This window comes from Pseudorasbora parva, chromosome 23 (assembly GCF_024679245.1).
Source record: "Pseudorasbora parva isolate DD20220531a chromosome 23, ASM2467924v1, whole genome shotgun sequence".
NCBI lineage: Eukaryota > Metazoa > Chordata > Actinopteri > Cypriniformes > Gobionidae > Pseudorasbora > Pseudorasbora parva.
In genome coordinates, this window is record NC_090194.1 from 19,848,613 (window position 1) to 19,868,767 (window position 20,155).

At 36.5% G+C, this 20,155-nt stretch overlaps 2 protein-coding genes across 2 annotated transcripts in view; both read left to right on the plus strand.

Moving 5' to 3' along the window:
- Nucleotides 1-4,427, plus strand: part of sptlc1 (serine palmitoyltransferase, long chain base subunit 1) — a 31,981-nt gene extending 27,554 nt beyond the window's left edge. The window contains exons 12-15 of the mRNA XM_067432742.1: nucleotides 1,246-1,300; nucleotides 2,012-2,129; nucleotides 3,488-3,561; nucleotides 3,670-4,427. Of these exons, the coding sequence (XP_067288843.1) occupies nucleotides 1,246-1,300; nucleotides 2,012-2,129; nucleotides 3,488-3,561; nucleotides 3,670-3,763 (341 nt within the window). The 3' untranslated portion in view covers nucleotides 3,764-4,427. The remainder of the gene's footprint in view (nucleotides 1-1,245; nucleotides 1,301-2,011; nucleotides 2,130-3,487; nucleotides 3,562-3,669) is intronic.
- Nucleotides 4,428-7,291: 2,864 nt separating this feature from the next.
- ror2 (receptor tyrosine kinase-like orphan receptor 2) overlaps nucleotides 7,292-20,155 on the plus strand; it is a 110,223-nt gene continuing 97,359 nt past the window's right edge. Inside the window, exon 1 of the mRNA XM_067433483.1 lies at nucleotides 7,292-7,685. Within this exon, the coding sequence (XP_067289584.1) occupies nucleotides 7,595-7,685 (91 nt within the window). The 5' untranslated portion in view covers nucleotides 7,292-7,594. The remainder of the gene's footprint in view (nucleotides 7,686-20,155) is intronic.

The window sequence follows — 20,155 nt, forward strand, 5'->3', positions numbered from 1 at the left end:
CAAAATGACATAAATTATATAGAATATAGATAATGTTTTCAAAAGTTATAAACGTTTTAGCAAAAAATTGTATATCTCTGGAACACTAGGTGGCGCTATTCTGAAACTTCTCATGTACATTCGGGACATGATGACGGTCATGCATACCAAATTGTGTGCAGATATGTCAAATATTATAAAAGATATCACATTTTATGACAAAATTCAAAATGGCGGTCACGTGGTTCATCCGATCCTAACATATCCGGTATCCACAGATTCGGCATGACGCGGGGAATACATAGACACCAATATTATGATTTTCTGACAAACCGTTCGGATGTTATGGGCAAAAATAGCCTTTTTTCATATCTCATGACCCCTAGGTGGCGCTGTTCCCAACTTTGGCATGGATCCTCAGATCATGGGTCTGATGAAGCATACCAATTTTCGTTTCGATTGGTCAAAGTTTGGCCGAGATACAGCCTCAGAACCAATTTTGGGTCGAGCTTGTTAAGTTCATGACATTATAACTTTTGAACAGAGATGAATATCAAAATTCTGTTCAGTCATTTCTGTGCGGCTCAGTCCAAAGATTCTCTCTGCCAAGTTTGGACAAAATTAGACAAATTTTGAAGGAGGAGTAGCAAAAAAACTGAATACTGTACTTTTTAAAATGGCCATTACTGTAATGGGCGGAGTCTTAATGTAAGATATTAAATTTGATCAGCATGATGAGAGGAATCAGGTGTACTAAGTGGTATTTTTCTACCTCAAAGGGTTCAAAAGTTATAACAGTTTCAATGTTGAATTTTTGGACTGGTGGTGGCGCTATGGAGTTGGTCTTAGAGACTCCAAATTTGGTCCATTTATTATTTATTACTATCTCTACAAGTGTGCCAAATTTCATCATTTTCCTACTTACGGTTCATAGGGCTGCCATTGACTCCCATAGGGAGGAAGAATAATAATAATAATAATAATAATAATATAGGAAACTAACAGATACAATAGGGGCTACAGCCCTTTCAGGGCTTGGCCCCTAAATATTATCTTTTTAGAATGAATCTTCATTTTTCAATCTTCATTCTAATCTTCAATCTTCATCTATCATTTAAACTTTTAACATTTAAACTAAAATATCTGTGTATGTTATTATTCAAGTCACTCAATGATGACAGTAATTGACTTAACATCACTTTCTTGTGTAGAGAGCATTTTTGATAAACCTTCAAATTGAGTGCAGTTTTTTTTCTTTTCCCACAGGTATTTTCAGGGTTCTGCGGGAGAAGTGCAAACACGTCCACAAAGCACTGCAAGGGCAAGTCAATCTTACTTCTTTCCACAGACTGTAAAAAAATATGGACGTAGTGTCTTATGACCTGTAGGTTTCTGAAGAGCATTTTTGAAGCCAATAAAGTGGGCCGTCACCATCTTGGCAGCGCGTCAACGCGCTTCACTCCTGGATAAATGGAAATAGGCAAAGAGGAGGACGTAGGTGGAGCTGAGGTGCCTGGTTTCTGGAACCATGCCCGTCTAGCTCAACCATGCTGGCAATCCACCTGCCACTCAAGTGGCCACGCCCTTAATTATGCAGAACTTTAAGGCTTAATATAATTTGAACCGATGAGTTGAAAAAAGAAATCACCCCCTCACAGTTTGTCATGAAGGGCAAAATTAGCCAGGCTGTAAACATGTTTGTTTTTTTCTGCTGTAAAGTTGGGCATTTTAACATGAGGGAGATACAGATTTGACTCCCTTTTGGAGCTGGTCTCTAGCGGCCAGTCGATGATTCGCAGTTTAAGTCACTCCCATGTTGGCTTTAAAAGACCGCGGGGGGTTGCTGCTTGTCTTTCCATGAAAAAGCTAAATATAGATTGGCTCTAGTGAACAATAATAATACACACCGACATCCCAAATGTCCAGGAATTCGAAGTTCTAACTGAACAAATGCCCCTTTCGAGTCTTAACTGTGATGGCTGGTCATCGACTGTGGGGTCAGGAGTGATGATATCATTGGGGTTTATTACAGGACTCCAGGACTGAAGGTGGTGGGAGAGTCTTTTGCTCCGGCTCTACATCTACAGCTGGAAAACAGTACAGGATCCAGAGCAAATGACCTGAAGCTGCTCAGAACAATCGTAGATTACGTAAGTTCAACCAACAAATCACTGAAAGATTAGTCTTTTCGTCTTCGTGTGGTCATCATCAGCATATCGTTGAAAGTATTCAATCCAGTGTAATAATGTGAAAAAATATTGCTGTAAACTCATAAAAGTCCATATAAATGCATTTCATGACCCATTTTCCTTTTGTAATATGAAGCGTTTTGCAACTTTAGATGCCGAAATGAACATTCAAATGTTTTGTGGTCAGTAAGACCATAGATGAAAGATGCATTCAATTAATCAAAAGTCACAGTAAAGACATTTATATTGTTACAAAAGATTCTATTTCAAATAAATGCTGTTCTTTTTTTTAAAGTTTCTATTCAAAGATCATGGGTTCCCACAAAAATATGAAGCAACATTTTCAACATTGATGATAATCAGAAATTCTTTCTCATCAAATCATATTAGAATGATTTCTAAAGGATCATGTGACACTGAAGACTGGAGTAATGATGCTGAAAATTCAGCTTTTATCACAGGAATAAATTACACTTTACAATATATTCACATAGAACAGCGCTTTTAGATTGTATTATTTTAAATAATATATTAATAATACTTTGTTTTTATCTAATTTTTGATCCAATAAAAGCAGTATTCGTGAGCATAAAAGACATTCAAATACATTTTTGGCTGTTGCCAAGCAAAACAGCATTATAGAATGTATTCAAATGCAACGTGGGCATTTGAACATGGCTCATCCAAGAACAATTTAGAGTTAGAATTGTCAATTTTGTTATAATAATTAACTCTTGGCTATATATAAAAAAAAGTGAACATTATTTCGGAGGCAGAGAAACATTTCGATGGGTGCATACACACCCACATATAAATTCATTAATTTATATATAAATTCAAATTCATATATTCATTTACATTACATCTAAAAAAAATTGTTACATTATATTTGTTATACTATCATTGTTATATTAGATTACATTAGATTATAGCATATAATCATTATATTAGATTATATTAGATTATATCATATAATCATTATATTAGATTATATTAGATTATAGCATATAATCATTATATTAGATTATATTAGATTATAGCATATAATCATTATATTAGATTATATTAGATTATAGCATATAATCATTATATTTGTAATATTATCATTATATTAGATTATAGCATATAACCATTATATTTGTAATATAATCATTATATTAGATTATAGCATATAATCATTATATTTGTAATATAATGTGCACAATAAAATTTATTAAACAAAGTTTTGAAAATGGCAGATTTTGAATTCATGTTGACTTTCAGAAAGTATAGCTGATGCGGTGTAAGTAAAATAATCTGTTGTTTGGTCATTTCTGTAGAGTTTGGACAGACACATCGCGCTCACTTTGGCTCGATACCTGGACAAAGAAGAGCGATTTCTTCCTCCGCCAAGGTTAGCTGTGAAGGATTTCATCAATTAAACCTCTTTAAAAAGTTTTTTTTTAAATCTGAAATTGATCTCTTGACTCCAATGCTGAATAAACATCTGTTGTGTCCTCAGCATTAGAGTAGTTGTCACCGTCGAGCAGACGCAGGAGGAAATCGAGAAAGCAGCGCAATGCATTCGAGAAGCAGCTGTAAACCTGCTGAAATGACAACACGCTCGTTAACACATCAACACGTCCATCACACCGCAAAGCTTTAAATGTGTCATTGACATGACATCAGCAGTGACATGAAAGTGAGAGTCATCCTGCCTGGCGGCTCTATGACCTTTGACCCTGAAGACCTCAACAACACAACGAGGGAATCATATTTATGTTTTTCCGTACTTTGTGTACAGATAATGTGGATTATTTTCTTAATTTCACATGGAAATAAATGCAGAGCTGTTTTTTTCATACTGTTTGCAGTTGCTGTGCACCATCAAACCTGTTTATGATCTGTTCAATGACCTTGACTAATCTTAACTAATCAACAATAAATATTCTATAAAAAGAATACTTTTTTTATTTATATATAAAGTAATTTTTTATATACACTAATATTTACATTCCTTTGTTACCTTTTGACCAAAGAGTTGCTTCTTTACCACATTTCAAAATGTTCATGCACTGCATATGAACTGTGTTTTTTCTCTAGCTGTGAGGATTTTTATGTTAAATAATGCAGTTATTCTTATTTGGACTCAGTTTTTTATCTGCAAAGTTTAATGGATCGAATGCTCGCACAGATATCAAATATGATCAAATAATACTGATTCAGTGATTGTCATTGTCAAAATTCAGGAATAAAACATTTCCGCCTTTATACAAAGTATCCACGTTGTATTGGTTTTTTATCATATCTCCAAAAATACAGGTATATACATAAATGATAAATACACAACCATGCAAACATTTGAGTTGGTAATTTTTTTTATGTTTTTGTAAGAAATATCTTCTGCTCACCAAGGCAGCATTAAAAAATTGCAATTTTAAATAGCTTTTCAATTTTAATATAGTTTATTATATAGTTTATTCCTGTGATAAGTGTTGGGAATGTTGCTTTTAAAAGTAATGCCTTGGATTAGAATATTACTCCCTAAAAAAGTAACTAATTGCATTACTTACTGTAGTTACTTTTTATGGAAAGTAATTTCATGCATTACGTTTTCCTCACCTGGGGTGGACCTCAATTCAATTTACATTTATTTGTATAGCGCTTTTCTATGACACGTATCGTTTCAAGCAGCTTTACAGAAAATTCATGTGCCTACATTACAATTAAGTGATCTGTTTTCAGAGGTGACTGGCCAAATACATATACACAGATCAGGCATAACATTAAGACCAGCTTCCTAATATTGTCTTGGTCCCCCTTTTTCCACTAGACCCCTGAAGGTGAGCTGTGATATCTGGCACCAAGATGTTAGCAGCAGATCTTAAAGGTCCTGTAAGTTGCGAGGTGGGGCCTCTATGTATCGGACTTGTTTGTTCAGCACATCCCACAGATGCTCGATTGGATTGAGATCTGGGGAATTTGGAGGCCAAGTCAACACCTTAAACTTGTTTTTGTGCTCCTCAAACTATTCCTGAACCATTTTTGCTTCGAGGCAGGGCGCATTATCCTGTTAAAAGAGGCCACAGCCACCAGGGAATACCGTTTCCATGAAAGGGTGTACACGGTCTGCAACAATGCTTAGGTAGTTGGTACATGTCAAAGTAATATCTTCATGGATGGCAGGACCGCATGTTTCCCAGCAGAATATTTCCCAAAGCACCTGCTGCCTCTGTTGGCTTGACATCCCATAGTGCATCCTGGTGCCATGTGTTCCCCAGGTAAGCGATGCACACACCTGACCAGCCATGCGATGTAAAAGAAAACATGATTCATCAGACCAGTCCACCTTCTTCCATTGCTCATGGTCCAGTTCTGATGCTCACGTACCCACTTTTGACACTTTCAGTGGTGGACAGGGGTCAGCATGGGCACCCTGACTGGTCTGCGGCTATGCAGCCCCATACACAACAAACTACGATACACTGTGTATTCTGACACCTTTCTATTAGAACCAGCATTCATTTCTTGAGCAATTTGAGCTACAGTAGCTCGTCTGTTTGGCCAGCCTTCGCTCCCCACGTGCATCAATGAGCCTTGGCCACCCACGTCCATAACACCCAGCTGTTACACTTTAGTCATGACGTTAAGCCTGATCGGTCTACAAATCACACAGTTAACTAACAATGTCTTCAAATGTATTTAAGAGTGAAACAATATACTCATTTAAGTAATTACAAGTTGTGAACATAATTATTACAATAAATAGAAATTGAGCTTTGGTGCAAATGTAAAGGCCCTTTCACCCGAAAAGTGAAATGTGAAAGAAAGTTGCAGCAAACACTCTTACAGCAATAATTAAAAAATGGAACACAAATGTGATGTTTAACTAGTCATTTTTGTATGGTTGAATTGGATCATTGAAGGCCAGCAGCAAAGATTGCTTAATAAAGTGAGATTAAATAAATAAAAATTATTTGTGTAGTTTAACATTTAATAATTGCAGGTTTGCAGTAACTTGTTCAAAAAAGTAACACTTTTTTGCTGTAAATTTAAAAGAAATGTGTTACTTAAAAAAAAGTAACCTGATGACATCATACATTACATAACATGTGATGCTAATGCTCATTTGTCAGCGAGCATACCCAAATCTTCATCACTTAATCAGTTTAAAGCCTAAAAGCTATAGTATAAAATTTGATTTGGACATTGCTAAGGTACTGGACTGAAGCAGCTTCGCTTTACTTGATAATCCAGACAATCGTGTTCAAATGTGATCAAATTATGATCATCAGGCTTTGAGGCTTTTGAGGAAGGCGTATTATTTGTTCATATCTGAATCGTCGTTGTGTTGCATTGCATTATATATGTAAAACTACAGGGCTTTGATCATAAAGCTAAGCATAATAAGACATTATTAGCAGATATACTGTAGAGTGACAACTGATTTGTATGATTTTATGTAATACTGTATTTTTTGTCTTTATAACTCGTGCTATACTGTTATAAAGATCTCAATGATTTACATTACAAACAAGCATCAGAGTTTCACTTGTTGGCCTTTTTTGCTCTCTTTGGGCCTCTGAATTTTACATATCAACGTTTTATAATATTGCAGGGCTAATATGCTGATTTGCTGCAAGAAACATTTCTTCTTCTTCTTCTTCTTCTTCTTCTTCTTCTTCTTCTTCTTCTTCTTCTTCTTCTTCTTCTTCTTCTTATTATTATTATAATTATTATGCATGTTGCTGTATTTTTTCCTCCAAGGATTATTTAATGAAATTTCAAAATTACAGCATTATGTTGAAATAGAAAGCTTTAACTAACCATCAATAAGTTTTTATTTTTATTTAGTCAACTTGCTTTCTGAATGAAAACGCTTCTTTAGTCAAGTTTTCACCGGTAGGTGTCGTATTTTTTCAAGGTGATCAAACTTCTCATTCCCAAATCACTAATCCTACTATGGCTAGAAATTCACGCTGACGTTGCCTGGAAACCTTCGTGGAGCGTCGTGACACGTGACCTTGTTAATATTCAAGAGTTAATCAAAGTTTGCTATTCAGCAAATCAAGTCGGTCTGCTGATTGAGGGGTGTCGTTTGCTAATTAATATTCATTAGCTGAGCCTTCGTCGTAGTAGGATTCGTAAATTCGCTTCCCTCCCTTGGGACGCATCCATCCCACGTCATGAGGAGTTGGAGTTACTCGCTCACTTTTCTATTAGGAGACTTTTTGGGACACTTGAACAGGATCAGCGGCGGTCGACGAACACCTTTCGGTTGAGCGGGATGAAACGCGTTATTGTTTTGCAAACGAACCGTCATAAACAGTTTCATTCACTGCACACTTGAGCGCTTTTGGGAAAACGCGCTTTGTTCGCACGCGCAAACCCAGTTATCATCACTTGTAGAGAGAGGTTTTATTCCAGAATCCAGCTGCCCTAGAGGAATGTTCCCAGTAAGGATGTATATACTGAGGATTACAACTCAATCTCGTCTGTTGGCGATATCAATCTTCATCGCTACTTTTACATACGCAGGTAAGAATTTCCTACTTGTAATATAATTTTCTTCCCTCTCTGAGCCAACATAAATTGACTTATATGCTCGCATATATTAAATTCCATTGTAAGCAAAGTCTGCTGAATTTTATCATTAATAAAGTGTATGAGAAATTAATATGTGAAATTTAATTTGCGTTCCATTAAGTTAAGTTACTGAAAATGTGAGAGGATTTATCTAATGTCACTATGTTAAATGTTAAATATGACTTTCATGTTGCTGCTAATATTGAAAAACGTTACATTGTACGAAGCAGATTAAGTTTGATCTAGACATCTGTATAACTGAATCTGTAAGTTAACTAACGTTACCTGTGCCTGTTTGAACTACTTCATTATTCCCCTTTAAATGTAAGGGGATGTAACGCATTTAACGGGTTTTGTTTGTTGAAAGTGCCTGTTGATAATGAGATGCATATTTTGAGAGTGATTTCGTGTTAATTCATTTCCCTCCCTGCAGGGAGGAGTGTGACAGATGTTGAAATTTCCTGTTTTGAATTTGTGCTCATTTGGCCATTTGGCTGGAAGTTTAAGGGGGATGGGGCAACTTTATCACCCTGTGCTGAAGCTTTGTCACAGCACTTGAGATTGTGGGGCTGGTACAGTGGAAGCGTTTAGCTCATTGATTAGGTGTCCGTGCCTCAACATCACGTGACTGATTCTTTATCCGCCTGACAAAAACTATTTCACGAACACTGCAAGAGTACAGTCACAGTTTTAACCTCAGACTTGAACACTCTCGTTCACACAGAACGCGCTTTTGTGTTTAAAGGGTTTAACAAGTTGAATGAAGAAAGCACCAGGTCTAAAGATGCTTGATACTGGAGCGAATGGAAGGCCAAAAGGCCAATTGTTCTTTAAACTCTACGTAGCGTGAGGACGATATTATGCAAGACAAAGTTTTAAAATAAACATTACATGCGACTTTTTATCTAACAAATAGATTTTTCCCCCTGACAAATGCAAGTTTATATCTCAAATATTTTTTAAAAGTTTTAGTGACGGAAACAAGCTTCCATATAATATAGTATGGTAGCATACATGATCTCAGATTTTCTGATAAGCTACTAAATTCACGGGGCACTTTAAAAAAATAAAATAAATACCATTTCAAAATGTATTGCTTATTTAATTTATTGTTGTAATTGTTTATTTAATTGTATGCATTTAAAAGTTATTTACTTGCCTTGAAAACTGAAGGAAATCATAATTAAGATGATGTTTGTCCCTCATGGCCTTCCATGAGAGCTCCACATTTTGCGTGAGACAGTCAAACACGCCTGTCTAGTGCATGCTTACATCAAGATTTTACATTATTTTTCTGTGTTGTGATTTGCCATATAGTTTATAGGGCTTTTTGTGAGTGTACTATATGTATGTGGTTATAATAAAAGCTGATCAAATATATCCAACTTTATATAGAGCTGTACAATGATACCGTTTATATTTTGTGATGATATAATCAAAGCGTCCATGTTAAAATGCATTAAGTCTTAAAGAGCTCTGCATTGGGTTCCTTTCTGTTGGGACCTCGCCGGCCTTTGGATTCATGCTGCTAGCTTTCAGCTGCATATCTGCCCTGTCCGCAGGAGGTTCACCTCTTTTGGCTCACACTTTCAACCATCAAAAAGGTGTTGGAGATGTTCAACAAGGCCATTGACTTGGTAATTGATTCACTTGCTAATAAGAGTCCCTGAACCCGGAGGCAACTGAATCAGCTTCAAACAATGCAGTCTGAGAAGTGGGCTTGTGTTTTTAAATAGTCAAGTTATTTTCTGATCTTAATGCCACCTCCTTTGAGCTTAATGTCTTCTGCTTTTAGCCATTTGCATGTTTACACTTCTGATGTTAATGCTGTATGAACCTGTTAATCATTAAAAACAAAAGGGGCTGGCGTATGACATCAGGGGTTTTCACACTGTTTGATGCCTCAGGCCCCCTCCCAATATCAGGACCCCTTTCCTAAAATAGAAAGAGAGCAGAAAATCCTAGAAAGATTATAATTATTGAAAGTATTGCATTGGAATGAAGGAAAAATGCACACGTAAATAATACTTATGCTATTTTGTTTATTTATTTGTAATTTTTGCCTTTTTTTTTTTACTAATACACCTACCAATTTTTGTTTAAAAATAAAAAAAATTATGTTGCCATCTATTTAAAGTCTTACCCTCCCCTGTAATTTGGTCATTTTCGCCTTTCTCTATAGGTAGGAGATATGGCAAAAATATCAGTTTAACTCTTTCGCAAGTGATTAAGAAGTACAGCCAATCTAATTTCTAAATGAGTAAAAAAAAAAAAAAACATAATATTATAATATAAAATATAATAATAAAATATACATAAATAATATAATATATAAATATAATATAAAGAATGACAAAGCATTTAAGCTTTTCATCTTTGCCCATCCCTACTTTTTAATACTTTATTATTTTATCATTGTTATTATGAATAAGAACATTACAAATATAATAAAATATACATATGAAATAACCAGTGCACCTTTTTTTTATTTTTTTTTATTTTTTTACAGTAGGTGTATTTAACATACAAATAAGAAACTGAATAAACAAATGAATAAATGAATATAACTAATAAATTACACTTAAATCTGCAGGAGTTATTCAGTGAAGAGCAGTGCACAAATTTCCCCATTTCTTTTGTTGTTTGAACAACGTTAATGAAAAATGGCAGCAGGTTTGCTTAATGGCTGCTGTCACTTTAAGACCTCATGCACGGATCTAATATACAGAACGCAGCCGGTTTTCTCCTACCTGTTTACTTTCACTTGAGATATAACTGATTGTGTTTATGTGAATCTTGTGTGTATTCAGTACTTTCACATGCTGTTTGACAGGCTTTCAGAGTGTGCGCACTTTGGGTGTACAAATTTGGGTGTGCTCTAAACAAAGACAATAACGGTATCGTTTTCAAAAACTTGCACTCTGAAACCCGTTTTCGAAAGTTTACATTTTCAGGCCCCCAAAATGCTGTTGTCGTGTAAATTTACGACCAATACGCATACGGTTTTCTTAGCTGAAAACTGTTCCATGACTTGACAGAATGGCCCTATATTTATTTATGTGAAAGAACCCCCCCCCCCAATCCTGCTATATCTTGATGGGCTTCGTGACATCTGAAGAATATCAGCATCAAGTCCATCAAAAATCCTTGACTCAAGAGTAAGCTGGTTGCCTAGCAGAGACAGCCGGTGTACCTTGATTTTTTAAAACAAAGAGAAACACGGTCAATTGTCCTGTTTTATGGCTCCGTCAACCCCCGTCGGCAGCGCTGCTATTGAGCTGTGAAATGAGCTGGATGGAAAGGAACTGGACATGGTTGTAGAGTTACTCAGAGTTCAGTCTGTTAATCCAGAGTTGACCAGGGCAAGAGGAAAATCTTCAAAGCGCCCGTCATAAAAAAACACAAAAAGAAAACATGCTAAGGCAGCTGATCCTTTAATTCTTTTGGAAACAGCCTGCTTAACCATGGGAAAGTCCTTGTCAATTAGTATGTGAAAAAATGCTGTACACCTTGATCATTCCGGTTGTGCAGTACAACTGCAACCTTTATTAAATTCACATGCATGGTCTGTTATATTTAGGAAGTGGTTCTGGTTCTACAGGGTTACCAGATTTTTGAGAAATATAATATTTGAAATATAAAGTATTATATTGTACACTAATAACTAAGTGATATTAAGGACAAAAGAAAAAAAGTACACTACCTTTCAAAGGTTTGCGGTTGGTAAAATATTTAAATGTTTTTGAAAGAATTCTCTTCTGCTCACCAATGCTGTGTTCATTTACTTAAAAATAAAGTAAAACAGTAATATTGTGAAATCTAATTGCATTTTAAATGAACTTTTTTCTATTTGAATATATTTTAAAATAATTTTTTCATCTGATCAAAGCTGAATTTTCAACATCATTACTCCAGTCTTCAGTCTCACATGATCCTTTAGAAATCATTCTAATATGATGATTTGATGCTCGAGAAACATTTCATATTATCAATATTGTACACATTTGTGCTGCTTCATTTGTGACCCGGGACCACAAAACCAGTCATAAGGGTCATTGTTTTGAAATTGAGATTTATACATTTTTTGAAATCTGAATGAATAAGTTTTCCATTGATGTGTGGTTTGTGAGGATAGGAAATCTGGGGCCTATCTTGTCATCTGTATGCAAAATTTAGTACACCGCTGTTGTGTAAACGTAACTTGAAGGCACACTCACACCAAGAACAATAACGATAATGAAAGATAACTGTATATAAGTAGAAAAATAATCACCAAGATATCCTGGCTTAATCCCATGTCCTAGTTTTGTGCAATAGGCCCCTGGAATTTGAGGGTGCAAAACAATATATCGCCTTTAAAGTTGTCCACATGAAGCCCTTAGCAATGCATATTACTACTACTACTAATTTTTTTTTTTCTTCGATATTTGCGGTAGGTAATTTACAAAATATCCTCATGGAACATGATCTTTACTTAATATCCTAATGATTTTTGCAATAAAAGAATTTCAAACCATAAAATGTATTGTTGGCTATTGCCACAAATACCCATGCGAGTCATGACTTATGTTTTGTGGTCACATTTGTTTAAAAAAAAGGAACAAATGAAGAAATTAATGGAATATTTTAAAATAAATTATTTCTAAATATACATGGGAGGCACTGATATTATACTTTGATTAAGATTTATATCATCCACTTTGTGGGTTAATATATTTAAATAAGTGATCCCTGGGCTGACTAGTACAAACATAGCAAGACTGGTATTAAAATTACTTTATCCATTTTATGGCAAAATGCAATATGGTGACAAATGTGGAAAACTACAATGAATGAGTTTGGTGTGCTGATTCATAAGCAAATGATTTATGCAGTTGTGTTTTCAATACTGCATCAGCCCAAGCCCATGAAAATGCTTTTGCTGTTGTCGATAGAAAGAGACATCAGAAAGAGGAAATATGTCACTTACTGCCAAGCGTTGACTTGACAGCAGTTAAGAGCGCTGCGGCCGGTGGTTGTGCTTGTGGAATGGAAATATGTTTTTGTAACATTATTGAACCCTCGCATCACTAATCCAGGCATCTCTAATCAAAACATAGCAACAAAACCAGTGGGCCGCATTGTCCTTTCTGAACAAGGCCACGTGTTTAGAAGAAAACAGCACTGATGTAGACCATAAGCCCATGCCAGCAGAAGAGATCTCAACAGTGCGTCATCAGGTAACCTGATCCATGCGGAGAGCTGAAAACATTTAATGCTGGAATGATGCTGGGAAAAGAGCAGTGCTCACAGATGAAGCGAAGGCAATAAAGTCGTACTGTCATAACCCAAAAAAGCTGTTTAGTTTTTTGGGCTTAGTGAGATTTGATACTTTTCCACCCGGTTTCACAGACGAGGCTTAAGCTAGTCCTAGACTAAAATACACGTTTGAGCTCTTTTAACTGAAAGCAACTTGCACTGAAATATCTTTAAATAAGTCGATGCCATTGTCTTGTCTCAAGACGAACACCAGTTACCACATTTATAAAAGCTACTTAGGGTGCTTTCACACCTGCCTCATTTAGTTTGGTTTAACTACTGGTTTAACTACTTGGTTTAACTACTTGGTTTAACGTACTATAGTTTGCTTCCCTCTTTGGTGCGGTTCGTTTGGTCAGGTGTGAAAGCAGCAATCGCACTCAGGTGCGTACCAAAAGCACACCAAACAAGCGTACCGAGACCTCCTTGAAGAGCTGGTCTCGGACCGCTTTCAAACGAACTCTGGAGCGGTTCGTTTGTGGTGAGAACGTGATCCGACCTCGAACAGAACCAACTGCAACTGCGCTGACATTATGGCATTATTACCTGATAGATCGTTGGCAATATTCTCGGAAGATGAGCATGTCAGAGTTAAGAATAATTAATGCACGCCTCCAGTTGAAGTGACGAACGATGCGCGCTCGCCGTTTGCAGTGCATTTGAACGCTATTTTCAAGTCGCATCCGTGCTTCATTATATAAAGGTATTGTTTGCATACTGTGGTTAATACACAATTTAGCTGTCTCTCCGTAGTGTTATAGTTTGCTGGCTTTTCCTCTTCTGTTGGGATTTTCCCCACACGTAAATTCTGACCAATCGAAAAGCAGTTTAGGAAATATGCCATGGCCAATGAGAGATGTGGATGATGTTGTGTGCCTGCGTTTTGGTTCGTTTCAATTGGTTCGGACCAAAGCAATCAGTGTGGTGTGAAAAGGAACCAAAATGAATAGTGAAACAGAATAGTGAAACTGAGATTCACTTCTCGTGAGAGAAACAGCGAGATATCTTACTTAGTTGTCGTGCATAAGTTACTATGGCAATGAACACTTTTAAAAGCCAAACCACTTTCATGGTGCTTAACCCAGGGCTGGTGCAAGCTGAACTAAAACAGAACTGGCTGTCATTAGTTCAAAAATGTAAGGGATGATACCTTAGATACGAGGATTTACCTTAGATACGACCCAGAGAGACCCTGCAGTGTATTCACGCTTAAAAAAATCATCCTGTCCGATTACCAAGGGGGTAATCTAGCGCTCGGAAAGCGTTCCACCCCTAGGGGCTGCCATTGCTAACCAAGCCATCACCCATAGTGGAAGCCCATAGTGAGCCAAAAGCAACGGGAGAAAATATTTAAACAACGTGATTCAGCTTTCGCTTTCCACATCTACTAGAAGACCTACAGCTGTCAGACAGGAGGCTCACGTCACATCTACGTCGTCAAGCTCAGTCTGAGCCTGCGCAGTTCGCTCAGCCATCAGGAAGTGAGTGCCCCTAGGTTGACTTCATTATTTAGCCGTTGACGTCAATGGGGTCGCTGTGTCCATTTCTTTTACTGTCTATGCCGATTACAGACTGACCATAGCAGCCATTAAAAAAGGTCAGTTTTGTTTTTAATGTCAAAGTAGTTATAATTTGTTTAGTTTCTTTATTAAGTTAATTTAGAGAAATGTTTGGAGCATTTTTTTGTTTGTTAAATTAAAGTTTTTGTATTTTAAAGTGACAACCAAGCGGCAAGTTAACCCAAGGCTTTAGCCTCTCAAATCAACACTTGACTTGTCTTGCCTAATAGTCAATAGATATAAAACTCTTCAAGAATCACAATGTAAGTTAAGTTCATACGTTTACTATCACCACCACTGTAAAAAGGCGTTTTTGACATGTTGAGGCAGGCTGATGCTTGCTCGCAAACGAAACGGGCTACACAATCTACTAATAAACTAATAAAAATACAAAACGCATGCAGTTTGTCTTCCTTTCAACTGTCAACAAAAGCAACATATGAGCTGCATTTAATTCATCAGCTTATTTCAAGATCAAAGACCGCAATATTAATCAGTCTCGAAAGAATTTAGAAAGGCATTTACTCCGGATCTTTTCACAATCGGATAGATATCTGATCAGAGAAACCGAATGAAGTAAAAAGGTGTAAAAAGGCCATAACTCTTGCAGCTGAGCTATAGGAATGCTCACTGATACTGGCGCGGACTCTGAACACCGTGCAAGCCAGTCTTGACAGTCGTGTGGTCTCGTTTCCACCAGCGCAGCACATTTCATAGTTTCTTTTAATTAACGAATGTCTTAAATATAAAAAGAAGCCTAAAATGAACCCGTCACCACCACATCCGCACCAAAATATATACAGGTAATGTATATTAATAAATGCAGGACAATAATCGCACAACCTATCTGATCTACTAATCAAATATTTCAAAATCATCTCTACTGGTTAGCCACTAGGCTTGCTGCGATAGTTGGTGTTACTTATGTTCAGGCAAAACACGGTTAAATCAAGAAATAATTTAGTTCAGTTAGAGAACAGACACTACAAATAAAACCTGAACGGGTCTGCTCAATTCAGTGTGAGCCGAACAAGAGTCACAGCACAAATGCAGCCGAAGTCATATTTCATTCATCACAAGAGTGAAGAGCTGACAGACAAGATGATCGTGAAAGATTTGGTTTCAAAGCAAAATTTAAAGGCGCCTATTCAAGTGAGTTGGTCATTGTACTGTTTTGTTGTTTTGTTTTTCATTAAGAATAATAGGCTAATGATTCTGAACCCACATTACAAGCAACCTGGCCCTGTATTTGCGCTAATTCTAAACCGGAAGTAAAATGAACACGTAATACCAGCCACCTAAACTGGCTTCATGGTATAGACCCCCAGGCCTTATTCTTTCAAGGATGCATTCAATTTAATCAAAGTGATAGTAAAGACATTTTACAGTGTTAAAAAAGATTACCATTTCAAATGAATGCTGTTTTTTTATTCATTTTAAGAATCATGTAAAATAAAATGTATCATTGGTTTCCGCAAAAATATAAAGCAGCGCAACTGTTTTCAACGATGACAATCAGAGCTTTGATCAGAGGAATACATTACACTTTACGATGTATTCACATAGAAAACAGCTATATTTTTAAAATCTTGCAGTACTACTGCATTTACTGAATTTTGATCAATTAAATGTATTTTGGTGAGAATACGATTTTTGTTAAATCAAAAACATTAAAAATGATTTACTGGCCTTACTCGCCAATGGTCAGTTTCCTGTTGCCGGAAATCGGCAGTTCTCCATTGTAAGGAATGGGATTGTAATTTTGCCGTGGTTAATTTGAACGCAGCTTTGCATTAAAAAGTGTTTGTCAGCACATAAAGGATATTGAATGTGGAGACTGTCATTGCAAAGTTATTTTGTATGGAGTATAGAAACATGTATGGAGTATAGAAACAAATAAAAATAAACTATTATTTTTGCTAAATGATACCATCAAATATATTACCTTGGTAATGGGTATTAGTCCAACTTTTTTGTGATATGATAAAACTGATGATAACTCTCTTGCATACTTGTTAATCCATTAGTAAATTAAGACGGTCTATTCCACATTCGTCCTCTTAGCAGCATGAAAACAAAACCGTTTTCATTCAGGTCAGTGACAATGAAACTTTTGGCTTTGACAATGAAACTTTTTGAAACTTAATGGCTTTTCCTGTGTAATCTTTAACATATTACACCATTCTTCCTTCTTCCTCGGTCACATTAATCTCACTGCTTGCTCTACTTGTGTTTGTAAGCATAAGCCTGAAAGCAATTGAAAAAGAATTGCCCTTGAGCCACTGATTCATACTTATTTAACCACATTAAATCGAAAGTGTATATTTTTTTCATGCTACTTTCTCATAGTCCAATTTGGTTTTTATTGAACTATGATTAAGCAGTTTGTTGTTGACCTTATCTTGCTGATTCAAATTATTCACCGTTGAGCGCTGCAGTGATGGCATATATTTGTAGGCCAACACTAAGTTCGCATCACTCTGGTTCCCTCGACAAAAGACCCAATAGGATTTTTGGATTACCAAGCGAACTGTGGTGCGGAGCGAATTGATTACGAAAGAAACGCAGACCAAAGACTAACAAACCAAAAACAGGACATTTCACAAGATGCAAAAAAGGGCCGAATGCTCAAGCATTTCTGGTTTTCTCGCCATAGCTGCGATTTAAAGTTCAGTACAGTCACTGATACCGCGTCTCCTCACAGCAGATCTTTATTTGTGTGTGTGTGACAGGGATTCCTGTTGCTGTTTTGACTCCTTTACACATTTTATAAGCTCTTCACGAGTTGAGTTCTCAGCTGGTCAAAATACAACGAGAGCATTTAGCCCAGAACACAGCATTGTTTTGGATGTTCGTATGTTCCGTCGTGAAATATACGTAAGCAAAAAAGGTTGTAAACATCTCACTATGTCTTTAGGTTCAGTTAAAATGCCAGTGTGAATGCAATGCAGACCTGGACAAAATGTTTGTGTGTGTGTTTGTGTGTGTGTGTGTGTGTGTGTGTGTGTGTGTGTGTGTGTGTGTGTGTGTGTGTGTGTGTGGAACAAATGAACACTCTAAGACAATTGTTAGCAACCGGCTTTTTAAGACAATTAAAGTCTTCTTTCTTTTAAAGCTAGTTATTTAAACGTTCCATTCCTTTGTTTGTGGCCATCATTATACTACATATCTGCTAAGATTTTACATTAGACATGCATTCAATGCTGTGATAAACAGCTTCAATGCTGCGTGCCAAACATGTTCTGGAATTGTTCTTTCAAAGTGCCTGTTGTTGGATGTCTTAAGTCAGTGGAATTTGTGCTGACTCCCACACCTATGATCTTCTTTGACAGCTTAAATACCCTGATTCGTCCAAACGCCACATTAAACCAACAAGGTGACATTTTTCCAAAGGCCACCCAGTGTTAGATCAGGAACGAACTTTTAACGTCAAACGGAGCCTTAGTACTTCAACACTAATCTGTCCTTGGAGGAGAAGAGCATTAATGTGGTTGCCTTCTGTTGGAAAACTGGCCTGCATCTCCATCTGTGGTGCCACACTGGTGCTTTCTGAGTTATTCTTTCCACTTTGCATCATGGATATAAATAGAATATCAGACAAAAAGCAAAGTGCTTATTCATGTTTATACATATTCATATGGCAGCACCGAGCTGTGTTTTTCATTAGGGAAGTCAATGTTTTTCTGCCATCAAATATACTTGCTCTCCCAGAAGCTTTTGAGAAGACTGGAGCTGAAGGCCTGGATTACATACGCAGATTTATCAGCATCTACTGGAGAATTGAATTCCATGTGGGAAAATTATGATTCCACACTATCACGCCACTGAAGGACCTGAAGAACAAACGGCTGTGATGTCATTTTTAAACAAAAGCTGGCCAAAACCAAAGCATTTTGGAGATCTTTTCAGTGGTTTGAAACTGCCCGCCAGCACAAACCTTTTGGAAAACGTTGCGCCGGCTATTAAACGCCTTCAGACTGCTTTTGGTCTGATGATTGGGTAATAGGTGGGGTGCCTCTGACACCAAAATCGTAACGTTCCAAGAACTTCTCAGAGTATATTAAGGCCTCAATGAGGGCAGCTGATTATTTTTCTTTTATACGAAATTTCTATGCCACTTTACTCAATAACTGTTTAAGTGGCCGGAACATCTATTATTGTTTCAGACATTTTAGTCTGAGGAGTTAAACTGTACCTGTTAAACAACATCAGTGTGTTTTATTTAGTCCAAATTTGAATGGAACAAACATATTTCATTAGGTGTGAATCCTGCTGGGCAAAGCAGTGGGAAAACCAGCTGTGCGCCTCCATAAATACCACTTGATGTGCTTAGATGAGGAAATGGCTGATCCTCTAGCTGATGTGTTTTCAGAAACTGTAAGAAACTGCCTTTAATCTAGTGCCTTTAAGATGTTAATCAACAGTACTTGTTTGTGCATGAGCATTGTTGTGTGTGTTTGTGTGTGTGTGTGTGTGTGTGTGTGCGCTCCTCAGGCCATGTTGGCAACCTTTCCCAAAAAGAAAGAGGGTCAGAAAGCTGTGTGCATGGAGGGAGGGTTGTGGGTGTAACTTACAAATATGGATAAAAGAAGGACTGTAGAGTAAAAATTACTTTCAAGATGAAAGTGAACTAGATGTTGTTGAAATCAAGACATAAAAAGCAGATGTTACAGCTACCTTAAATCGCTGGGGCTCCATAATATATTATTATAATTTATGCTAAGCATATGTAAAACCAACCTTAACTATCCCTGCTTACAGGGAACGTTCTCAGTACTTTACTAATGTTCTGGCAAGGTTCTCTCAAAGTTATGAACAAGCATTCTTCCAGCAATGTCTTTAGTGATATTCTTAGCACAAAATCATTATCTATACATCATTTATGGTGCGTTTTCGCTGGACATTAGTCTAACGTTTTTTAAATGTTACTTGTTTTAGAATGTTTATAGAACAATACACAGTAACAAGTTCCCTTAATGTTCGCATAACCAAGACATAAAAAAAAAAAACATTTTAAAAGAAAACTGACTGTACATGAACAGAGAGCATGTTTCATAACTTAATGAGAACATTAGAAAAATGTTTTAGAACATATTTTTGTTAGCTGGTAGGACCTTATTAGTTACAATCAGGAAGTATAATTAGGCATGCTGAGTTTTGATATTTAGGTTTTTGAATCCTAACCAGATGCAAACCATGATAAACTCATGGTGAAGTTCTTTTTTGTTCCTCGTTCAAAAAGGTAAAAAATAAGTTTGAAATAGCTTTTTGGTTCATGTCTAACTTTGAACTGAACGAAGTAATGAACCTGGAAGATTTCCATGTCAACATTTGAATGTATTTAACAGTCGGTGCAAAGTTTTCTGGAAACCTCATATTTCCAAGTCGTTTTGAACCACTGACACAAATTCCAAACTCATTAGTTTTGGCCATATTTTGCTCAATACTTTATTCAAAGTTTATCGGCCTAGAGATGTTTTTTTGTTTGTTGTTGCTGTCTCATCTCATTTACCCATAGCCCTGCTGCACATATAGCTGTTCATTATATGTTGTATACGGACAGAA